Source organism: Adelges cooleyi, unplaced genomic scaffold (genome assembly GCF_023614345.1).
Source record: "Adelges cooleyi isolate 19-005CV unplaced genomic scaffold, UGA_ACOO_1.1 ACOO_flye_CR_arks_rails_tigmint_CR_PRNA_108, whole genome shotgun sequence".
NCBI classification, from domain to species: domain Eukaryota; kingdom Metazoa; phylum Arthropoda; class Insecta; order Hemiptera; family Adelgidae; genus Adelges; species Adelges cooleyi.
The window spans coordinates 14123433-14136245 of record NW_026095761.1 but is presented as its reverse complement, the minus strand read 5'-3'; the positions used below and the strand labels follow the sequence as shown (position 1 = coordinate 14136245).

Sequence of the window (12813 nt, the reverse complement as noted above, 5' to 3'; positions counted from 1 at the left end):
ACAGAGAGGTATTATAGGAAGAATGTGACTATATGAGAATCGACTTGCGTACAGTTTCAATTTGGATCAATTAAAAACTAAATAGAAAAGAAAGTTTCCTCATTTTTAAATAAAGAACTAAACAAGAATAAATTAACTATCGATTTTTTCGGAGGTATTTTTTTATTTATATTTTTTCTATCTGAAACATAAAGGACTTCTGGGAACAACCATTTTCGAAGTCGAAAATAACGGACATCCTTTACTTCACACATAAAAATACCTACCAACTCATACTCTTATAAAAGTCTTCCTATATGCGTCTTTTTGCATTTAAATTGTATAACCGATAAACCAAAATCATAAAATTTACTTTATTTCCCTCGCAAAAGGAAATAAGTTTTTTATTTTTTGCCGATAATAATAATTGTTAATAAATTGCATGTTTTTTTTATTAATCAAAAAAATCTCAACGTATCACATTTAGTCAATTAGAAATTGTATTTTCATCAGATTTACCAAAGAAATATTTGTTGAAATTCCATTCGGAAATACCAACTTCATTTATCAAAATAATTGTTATATAATTTCCGAAGATGTCATGCCTTTAGGCTTGTCTCGATCCCGCATGTTAATTGTTTATCCGCCAAATCTTTTAGACCCCACGCTGATTCTGCTGAAAGCTAATTAGACGATAGCGAGTACCGTCTGCCGGGTCGGCTTGTATTTGTTATTATAATATACATAATATCTAGACGGTTCGTTTTCAACGCTCCGGGCGACCAAACGCGGCCTTGTACTTATTAGTAGGTAAGTGTGGGTTTATACACAAACTATGTATTTGAATAACTGGAAAGCGGATGAAAACGATATTTAGAAAAAAAATCCGTCTGCTTATCCCGTATAAATCGCATAATGCAATCATTATGGCAGTATGTACTCTCTTCTATCTTTACCTCCAGCCACAAACGGTATTAGATTACCAACGAACACTACCAGCCATGGCTGTTACAAAATTATGTTAGCTCTGAAATCTTTTTATTATCCACGACCATGATCGAAAATTACAGTCATACCACTTAAACTTGCTCCCATATTCTCTGTTAGAAGATCAAATGGCTTTGCATACCATTGTATATACTGTGTACTCCAAAGTCTACTGACAGTAATCGTGTGACGATAGTTGTCTTATTGATCATTCTAATTTTCAACCCAAGCATAACACGTTTAAATCATCTCAAACCATTCAAATAACCTCTATTAGAGCAACATGCGGAGGAACCCTTCTCGGCTACCACGAGTATAATGTTGTTTTTTAAATCCCTCCCAATGTAGAAGCAAATAAATTATATTACAAATTAAAATGCATCCGAGGTTCTCAATAAAAATTATGTATTTTCAAGTTTGTTCTTATGGCTTTATACTTACGTCATATACTCATATGATTATGAAGGCTTGTCGTGCATCATGCATGTTATTTACAATATAATTCAAAATTGTTTAAATTAATTTAGTGCTGCAATGAAAATTATTATTATCATATACATTATTTTGACCGGGGATAACCCTATACCTAAGCTCGGTGGCCTCGGAAAATTAAAATAATAATATCCCTACGGCCGTTATTTTTCAAACAATTCATTTTATCCAATGACGAGACTTTGTACACTTTCGAATTAACCAGTTTGAACAGCAGTTCTGCTCTCTTAACGTTGACGTTAAAAGTAAAACAACCGCTCGGACCTGCGATGTCCACGTGTTATGTTAATGTAGTAATTATTAAGCGATGTCAATTAAACAAGTTTGAAAATGCGAAATTTCTCTGAACCCAACGACAGCTCATTATATAAAATGTAATACGCGCACAATGCCATACTGACGACAAAAATGTTTTCGGGTTGACCGAGAGAGAATCAATTTGTCGTATCACCGGTTTTTTTTACATAAAAAATCAATTTTTTCTACCCACGGTAAATTCATTGACCTAGAATAACTCAAGTCTTAGAATGAAATTTCGGGGTGTTCGGGTAAATCAGGATTTTTTGGATAGCCATTATCTCGATTTTAATATGATTTCTAAAATAAAGGGCATACATTGTTATGTATGATTTTTGCTTTAATGGCGATTCAATTTTGTGAAACTCAAAGTCTATTGAATTATATACTTATTTAGCCAAACGAAAACTTATACAATTTAATTTTGACTTTTTCCCTTTTGTCAGTACACTAGAATATTTAGTATTGCATTGTTTTTAAAAAACATAGACATAAGGTTAGGGTGACTTAAACTAGTTAATTAAAAACAGTTGTAACATAATTTACAGATAGGTTAGGTTACCAAAACATAATTATGCATATTGTATTTTATTCGGCCCGTGATAGTTTTAGAACAAAAATACACCTATACTGAAATCGATATCATATGAAAGGGAATGTCATATCCGTTGTTTAATATAATCATTAATTCACTCATAATGTTATGTTTAACTGGTCATTAATCATTATATTACATTATTTAGATTGATCCATTACCGAACGATTTAAATCAAGTCGACTTTTTAGCGTCAATGGGCTTTTAAAATGTAGTTTACCAAACTAGTGTAGATCCTAATGTACTACCCGTTGAATATTCATTATTCCACAACTATCGCAAAGATCCATCGTTTCATAATAACCGACTGATCGGTATTATATTATATATACCTACTAATTGGAAACTGGTGTGTCTACAATGTTTACGTAAACCACTATAATGTTGTATTATTATCTTAGGTACACGCCTACTTAAGGAATATAAACGCAACACAAACGTCGAACAAGACGTATGCGCGCGCATTTTGCACTTGGGGCCGTGTGAAGTGTGAGAGAAACTTAGGCCAGTGGTGGATGCACGTTAGACACATGATATTCGCGATTTGTGGAAAGCCTGCTGTCTCCCACTCGAATGCGAACGATTCCATCGGCCGTGGAACCGCCAAGCTTATAAAAGATAGTAATTAGAGGTCATGGGATCTTAGATTCAATGCCAATGCTGTGCAGTCACATGGTAAACTACGATGCGATTCTCGTTCGATTTCGGGTAGCACACAAATAATATAAACACCTAATAAAAATAACACAAACTACAGTGATCGTTTTTAGCAGTACTATTATTGTAGGTATTAAAAACAAAATTAACGAACTTTCGATATTTTGCGGTGGTGTTTCGGATTTCATAATCGGTGTTGTTAGTATTTTATATATTGGAAAAATAAAACATCCGGATCGTGGAGTTTCGAGCACGTATCTGGCTGTGGATTTTTATCGAATGCCAAAAACGATGGATAACAAAAAAGTGAGTACTCTCTGTGTATTTTCTATTGTATAACTATGACGATAGCCAGTAAACAACTCAAAGCTTCGTTTATGAATCGTTTGGTTGAACCCGATATTCTAAGATACATTATATCGAATTTTCCTTTTGAGTATAGTTTGTTTACAAAATACCCCAGAACTAGACGAACGTAAATTAAAAATGTCGATTTCCAAGTTATTTAAGTTATGCAAGTTCTACAGATAAAAACACTTTAACACTATATAATCCCATACGGTAGTAATTTAATTAAACAATAGTTTAAAAATATTTCCTAGAAATGTCTTGCCAGCCATTCCGCTGTTGTGATTAAAATATTTGAATATTTTTTTTTATAAATATTTGAAATTTAAAATTTTTACATAAATTATAATCGAAACATCAAAAAAGTATAATTCTTATAATGTTGTCAACCGAACTTCAAAAACCCGTTTAATAATAATGATATTTTGAGAGAAAATGATATTGTTAGAAAAGATTGTTATTTAATAATGTAAAATAATGTCAGTCCAATGGCCACAGCTGTCGCGGACTTTATTTAATAAAAAAAAAATATATATATATTGTTAGACACTTCGGGACAAAAACTAATATTTCCGCTATTATTTTTCACTCTCGAATAAAATAATTATAACAGTTTAAATGATGTAATTTAGTGTATAAATGTTCGTACCACTTATATAAATAAAATACATCAATAATAAGAAAAAAATAATTTCCAGGGTTTTTTTGAAAACCATTAAATAGTTCTGAAAAGTGAAAAAACTCAATAAATAGGTAAGCTGTAAAAGTGTAGCAATTTCACAAACTTATTGTTTTAAGGGAGTTCATAATAAGTAAGATATTTTCTGTTTCGAATCGAAAACAAAAAACTTAACCGTATAAACATCACTATATTTATTGTTTTAATATATATTTCCAGCTCGAAAAACAGAAATACAATACAACAAATAAATAAATAAAATATTATGTAGGTTGCTAGCTCACATCACCGTAACATATTTCTTTTATTTGGCTTATATTATACTAAGTATAAAGTATAACACTTATTTGATAATATAAACTACTTAAGTCTTAACTTAACCTAACCTAACCGATACAATGTAATATATTCAAACAACTTTTATGCTAAGAATTTAATAGTATTATGATTTTTAGAACATTCCCAACCAATAACGACGCTTTAATTTATATTAATCGTGTGGTAAATAGTTAACTATCAATTTCTTTGGGCTTCTAAACCGTATTATCTATTTTATTTTTAAAAATGTATAGAAATGATATAAAACTGAATATATGTCAATTATTCGGACTGAAAATCCTATAAACATAAAATCCTATAACTGTACACATATTTTTAATAAATATATACAGTAAGTAAGTAAAATTGTTATAATGTTTAATTTATTAAATGTCATACAAGGTTATAACTTTTTACTAAATTAATTTGTTTTTCTAATATAATTAACGTACCTACAGTGTACTTAATTAGGTGATTGGACTTGATACATTTACCTTTTTTTTGTAGTAAATGATATTCTGGTCTAATGTTGAATATAGTATGAATATAATGCATATAGTTTAATTTGTTTTATTTAAATTTACATTTTGAACTAAAATGTAAATTTATGCAATAATTATTAAAGATTGTTATTATTTGGATAAATCATAATATTATATTTTTTATTTTTTACAAAAATATAATACCTTTATTTATCTAAATTAATATGAAGTTTACCAATGTATTATAAGCAATATAAGTAAGGTAAAACATTGTTTTATAAAACACATATTGTATGCTTAGTAGCGTTATTCAGTTATCTTATTTATACTCTTAGACGTTCGCGTCTACTTAGTAACCTGTAGACTATAAATCTAGTTTTATAGCTAGCTATAAAATTAATTAATGAAACGTGATTCCCTCCTTGCCTTATTTTTGACAGTTATTACTTATTATTTTATTTTATATGGGTAGTAAAATATTCTCAATCATAATAAAGTGTTAACAGATGACATTACATTATGAACGAAATCATCCATCAGTTAAACAATAAGAGTACTGTAAAATATTGCTAAGAAAATGTGTACATAATATGGAAATAGAAAAGCTTTTTGAATTTTTATAAATGTAAGAACATAAAATTGTTTAAATATGGTACTAAAAATAGATATAAGTACCTGCCTTATATATACGCATGTAAAACCGACATCCACTGCCAGATTTTAAATTTTGGAATACATTAATTCTATTGTCGGCAAACAAATAAATTACAAAAGGTGTCGGACGTACGTCTGGCTTGTCAGATTACATTTTTGTAGAGAGTCTGTTAAGCTGGTTAACGTATACATTATTATATTTGTTTGTATACTAGCATAATACTTATACAAACCATTAGAGGTATACAAACAAACTTCGGATAACCGATGATACAGTTTTTAATTTAAATAAATTATAAATTGACGAATGATTTGATCCAAAATTGTGATCACTGTTAAGCTGCAAACAAATATTAAATTAATTCATATTTTTTCAGGTGTTATTGTTATTGTTGATGTCTATGTCATTTCTGGCCATAGCTCACTGCACGTAAGTCTACACATTTTTGTATGATGTATTATTATTATTTAATTTCCAAAACCATGCGTTTCAAAGTACTAGTTTTAAATATATAGTAGACGTGGTCAGGTTAAAATTTGAAATATATATATATATATATATATAATTAAAGATGGGAAGCTCATTTGGGACATACAATCATACACCGTATACTACTGAAAACCTACAGGAATTGTATGTGAACCTGTATAATGGTATATCAAAATACCTTCTCCGCATCTAAGCTAAAATTTAAGTATCAAATAGTGTAGGGACAAACAAAGTGATAGAAAAATGTTGAGAAAATCGCGCAACAAAAAAGTTACAATAATAATATTGTTTCAGAAACAGTGTACGTTTTTCATTGTTAAAATCAAAACATAAAAGCATATTAAGCTGAAATAAAGTACCAATATTGCATAATCTAAAAAGACAAATTTTTGGAAACAATAAATTAGTGATTAACGTTAATGGAAATAATTTTTTAACATTAAATGTTGATGGAGTGGCGCCTGATAGTAATATTCTGTAAATTATCATAAAATAAATCCACAATAAACACTTTTACCCTAGGTTATTTTATTATGTGTTTAACAATAAAACAATTGACTCCTAAGCGAAAATATAGCTGACATAATAATATGGTTTAAAACGAGTTGATTACTTTGTAGTCAGAAATCAATAGTGGTTTATAGAAACGCTCGGACACTTGTGATGGGTCGACGAAATAGGCATATTAAAAAATCTACACAAGACCCGGGGCGTTTGCTTGTTGCACGATCCCAGACATATTATATATTATATACCTACTATACAGTGTGCTGTATGCAATTATTAATAATTCAGCGAATAAAACAGGATATAATACATAAATATTGTAAATATCTTCAGCACATGCCACATGCGGTATTCCGTACAGCAGTTTCTATCGTTTCCATTGAAATGCCGTTGCGCGTTACTATACTCGAACACCATATAGACGATATGATAATAATATAGTAGAAGGTATATATATATTATTATATAGCATATACATATGAATAAATAAAGAAAAAGAAACATCCTTAACCCGACTGTTTCGTCTGACTTATTTCGGTAAATCCATCGATTTAAAACCACTGGAACCAGTTTGTCTCGTGCACTTACGGCCACGGTGTCCTATCTTATACTTGTGTTGTTGCTCGAAACGAAACGTAAGACAACACAGTACAGAAATCACTTACGGCTTGAATTATTATAAAAATCGGAATGCATGTATGTAAAAGCCAAGCAATTATTCTTTCTGGAATCGACGTGCAAGCCAGTTTACCCCATTCGATTTAATCGCATAAATGAACATAACCGTTTACACATTAAAAATCGCTATATACACGTACATGATATGCAAATCAAAACCACGTCATCAACGTTTTTATTATCCGGAATGATTGATTTTTCACGTCGACCAGCTTCCGTTAGTTTGCTTCTGATGATTTTGCTTATGCTAATTTACAGAGTAAGGGAAAAAAAGAGAGAAGGAAATAGAATTACTTTCATCGTGCCTACATTTGAATTCTATTCGTCGCGTTCCATTTTTCATTACAAGTACACTATATCGACGGGGTTAAGCGTTTATATCTATACGTATGTATATGATATTGTTGTAAGAAAATATGCACACAAGTGAACAAGTTATACAAATTAGAAATTAACTTTACTTTTTTTCCCTTTATTACACACCTAACCGGACCGTAATAATTTTTTTTCATAAAAACAACGTGATTATGATTTATATACGTAGGTACGGGTTTTAAAATAATAATTTCATTTTCTAGATACTTTTATTATAGCATATGACAAATCTAAATATTAATATTATTACAAATAATATATACTGTATCTGGTTTCCTATAAGAGAGTCAACGCTTATTCCTCTTTCTATTTTTATGTTTAATATATTATATTATACTAATAACTCGACTGGACGTGTTAGCCATTCACTAACAACAAAAATGAGAAGAAAATGCGGACAGTAGAAAAAACTAAAAATAAATAGTTGCGGTAGACTGTATAAAGTGCAACTGGAAGAGATGAGCGCATTTATGAATGGCATACAAGTAGGTACGTTGAGAATATAAATTATGTAATCGCCTTGGATGGAGTATTGAACTGACGGTTAGGAGCTGACTCAGAAAAATCAGGTAAAAATATTAAGTAGCAGAGTAGACGAAGGAAACCGTTTGGGTAATTTTCGAAGAGTGAAACACAGAAGTTTGGTGCAATACCATTATTTTCAGTTATACCTAACTAGTAACTACCAAATTTAATATATTTATTTATTCATCGAATGATATTTTTAAAGTAAAACAGATTGGGTAGTAAGATATTACGGTGAATAATGTATTTTAAATTGAGTAGCGAAAATGTTAGATTAATCAATAGTACTCTACTATTATATGCTATAATATTGTATTAGTAAAGTATTTCTACGGATAATTTGTTTAAAATGAAGACTTAAGAAACTGTTGATTTTATTTAGGATGGACGCAAAGCCAGTAAACGGAAGTACTGAAGTGACCGTCTCAACGTTGGTAGAACACGACGATCTGCAGATGGCGGCGTCTGAAAACCATTCCGTGAGTAACGCGTCATCCACAACGGAGGCGGCTGATACCGGTAGCAGATCGGCACGTCAGCTGTACGCCTCTCAGTTCGTGTTCCCTTCATACTCGCAGAGTTCACAACGGAGGGCGTACAAAGGCCCGCCTAAATGGAAAAAGAGACCGGGCAGCCGCTCGAAGCCGAGAAGGCGGCCGGGACCGAGACAAAGGCGCAGGCCTACTTACGGACCCCCCGGATCGCATCAGTCGATGGGCCGTTACAGGCGTCTGCCGCCGTTTATGAGACAGCAACACAACAATTACATCGACGCCAGCGATTACGACGACAGCATCGAACCGATGTTATCACCGTCGTTCGATTACGGTGATAAAGAGTTCATCGAAGAAATGCCCGCTTCGATCGTGTACGCCACCGGTGGTTCGCAATTACCGACGACGGTTGTACGCAAGCGACCCATGTACGAAGAACAAGCGTCCATGCCGGCCGCCGCCGTCATTCACTTGCCGTTGCGAATCACCAAGCAGCCCACTACCACTACGACGGTACGGCCTTCCGTCGACGCCATGGAAAAACTCAAGCAACTCGTACACGAAGCTATGGACGAGCATTTCGCCAGCCACCATCAAGACCTGTACGCGGACGGTTTCGACAAACACGTGTTTAGCTCTAAATATAAGCGGCCGTCCGACAAAGAAAAGCGGACAACAGACAGCGTTGCCAAAAACTCGCAGTCGACTACGCAGAGAAACAAGGCCGAGGACACAGACGCTGAAGGATCGGACGAACGGTTATCGTTGGCCGAAATCTCGGCTTATATGGGTGCCAAGCCGGCCGAAACCGTGCTCAGCTCCGGCGGCCACCGTTACGTGTTGTCCGACGCGCTACAAGGTTACCATCAACACAAGACCGACCAACAGTACCTGCGGTACGTGACGCCCCTCGAGGCACTATACGATGTGCCCGTAGGCCGATGGGCTTACCAATAAGGCGAGCCCGATCGCCGAAACCTTCTTGATGTGCACTAATTAGTCAATTGAGTTTGGTTTACATAAAAAGCGTGTCCAGTTCTTCCAGATTAAACCAAATCGAGATTTCCAAATATCTAGAGCTGGGATAGTAGATACTGCTCTACTTAAAGACTATTTTCGATGCCATATGAAATCGTTATAATACTTAAAACTTGGTTAATGCCATATTATTAATTCGCTATAAAACACACAAATTGTGATTAACACGTGAGAAAAAGTGATTTCCAAAGATAAAAGTATAGGACAATGTGTAAACGTGATTTAATTAATTACCCGAGAATGTATTAATAGGCAGATTAATTTTATGTAAAATACTTATTTTTAATTTTATTAATTAACATTTTGTATTTTTCGTGTCTGAATACTGGATAGGAGTGTTTAAGACAAATGTATCTACACTAGTTTGATGAAATGGAATCGTATAAATTTAAACGTCACCTAATTCGTGAATCTGCTAAAAATACTGACAGGTCTATAACCAGTTTTGAATAACTACACTATTGAAGTTATTAGCAATCATATGTTCGGACGACAAGAAAGTGTGATCGAGAAATAGGAACAGGTTAAAATATAATGTTGCATTCTCTCCCACGCCTATACTTTTATAAATGCTATTAATTTCAAGATTAATTAATCGAAACTGGAGTGACAGGATAAAATCTTTAGTAGTATTTTCTCGATTATGCGACTCATACCAGTTAAATTTTAATTGTCAACACAGAGCTTAAAAAATGTAAGTATAAGAGTATTAAAAATATTACGACATCATAAATCAAGTTCTTCGATCAACAAAACTATAGAATTTGTACTTAGTTTCAAAAATTTTAAATTGTTCAATCGATGATTTTTCCATATTTCAGTTAATTTCCCTCTTGTGCTATAGATGTTGGGAACCAACCCAATTTTCTTGTTCACTGCTATATCATTCCATCAATTTTTCATCTTATCTTTCAAGCAATAATGTATATTTTTATGTTTATTCTGTTTAAATAATAATTATGTTGTTATTAATATGATCAAAATAAGTATATATACAGTTCTATAAATCTACTGTACTGCGGACTACAAACAGCTGAATTATTATAATATACTATGACAGCTTCATATTATATTTATTCTTTTAGGGTCCTTTTACCTTCGTGTAAATATTTATGTATTATTTAAGTACAAAGTATGTTATGTTATATATATATTTTATAAATTATTTTAGTTTCCCATTTCTGACGTCACTGATATCCATATAATATACAACATTAACATAAGAATACCGTGTATAATAGCGTTATCCAAAAAGGTCTTTTATCTTTCTCACGATACAACGCATGTTAACTTAATTTTTTTTTATAGAATAATAATACTCTAACAAATAAACTTGTCATTTTGATAAATTTAAGTATGCAAGATATGTGATTTATATTGTTAAAACCAAAGTATTATTACAAAAATAGCATTTATGTTATAATAATTTATATTATTAGAATTAATGTAAGTTATTATAATTATTCAAAACTATAACAGTGCATTATTTTCTAATAATTGTTATGTACGATATAACGTATATTCGTTATAATATAAACATAAGAATATTATATATATATACCTGTGTACTTACTATATTGTATTGTGAATTTGTTAAATTATATTTAAATTAATTATACATATTTTTTTTATTAGTATCTTGTACAATTACTTTTTCCCCACAGTAATAGGTATCCACAATAAGCCACGGAGCTCTAATAAAATTAAGTTACAGGATTGAATGAAAATGTATAAATTTAAATTTATTTGTCTTTAAATTGTATGATACGTTTATTACGTCTAATCACTACGATTATGCTTACAAAGCTAAAATGATAACATTGTAATGCTGGATTAAATAACTGTAATAAAATATTATCATGCGAGTAATAGCATTATAACTAATGTCGTATAAAAGAAAAACTATCATTTATAAGTTAAAAAAAAACAGTTAAATAAAAAGTGATTTATCTATAATAAGTATATTATTGTATATAGTGTATGTATACAAAATGTATTATTATTATATTGTATATAATAATATTGTATGCGTGTATACATACACACATATATATATATATATTTACCGTGCACATACGGACAGTACGGTTTGTACCTTAACGCTTAGAGTGTAAAATGTTTCATAACGATTCGGTCCAACAAATGTATTTCATAAGTATGCATTTTACTAAATTATTATTACAGTGTTCCATAAAATACGTGACTCGTAAAATAATTATTAATCGTACCGATAGAAAATGACTCAAATCTACTTTTTTTTTAACTGGAAAATCAATTGAATAAAAAAAAAACAATTTCTCTTTTCCAACAAATGTGAATGGCGTGTAAACGTCAATTTTTTAATAAATAATTGCACATAAGTTTTATTATTTTTTTACATTATTATAGGCATTAATACATTAATATATTTCATTAGTACATTAATAGGTGTCGGTCAACAAGTGTTTTAAATTGAATAAGGTAGTCAATAGTCATTTCGTATTGTTATTTTTAAATATTTAAAAATAAATAGTTATACATTTGTATGTGAGCGTGTATATACAGGGTGATACATTAATGACAAAGACAAAACAAAAAGCAAATTAAGAATAATTTGCTAAAAATGTTGACTGGTCGATATTCAATAACTAGTTTTGAATAATTACTTTACAGTTATTATGCTTTATCTGCGCATATTACTCTAGTGCACTCGACCTCTCGTAAACCATAACAAAATTACCTTCTAATTATATAGCTTATATGAACCAGTTAGTAGTAACACTTAGTAGATATATAATGATACGTTATAGATAAGTTCACATAATCAATGGCCAGTAAATCAGCAATAAGTTAAATTGAGAATTTAATTTGGCTTACCATTTTAATTTATGAAAAAAAACACTAGTATCTAGAATTTAGAAGAAATAGGTTATTATAAAATTATGAACTTTATTTTACTATAATTGTAATATAGTAGTCAGAAAAACGTACAACCTTAATAAACGCATAATTGTTTGTTCATTAAATTTGTTTTGTTGTTTTTCAAATTATTTGCCTAATTAAAACAAATTGGCTACCTATGTAAAAAAACATTAATTACAATTTACATTATCTAATTTTTGTATCCTATCACAACTTTCTCAACAAAAATGTAACATAAAATCCCCTTATGAAATTCAGACATTCAAAAGCCAATTTATTACTACTCAATATTATTATTTTTAGTTTTGATTTTAGAA

At 30.8% G+C, this 12813-nt stretch overlaps 1 protein-coding gene across 1 annotated transcript; it reads left to right on the top strand.

Annotated features, from left to right (window-relative positions):
* The first annotated feature begins 2870 nt into the window (after positions 1-2870).
* LOC126845030 (uncharacterized) lies at positions 2871-11452 on the top strand. Its single transcript, XM_050583612.1, has 3 exons — positions 2871-3313; positions 5866-5918; positions 8446-11452. Exons 1-3 carry the CDS (start codon positions 3287-3289, stop codon positions 9512-9514), a joined length of 1149 nt encoding a protein of 382 aa, XP_050439569.1. The 5' UTR covers positions 2871-3286; the 3' UTR covers positions 9515-11452.
* Positions 11453-12813: the final 1361 nt, after the last annotated feature.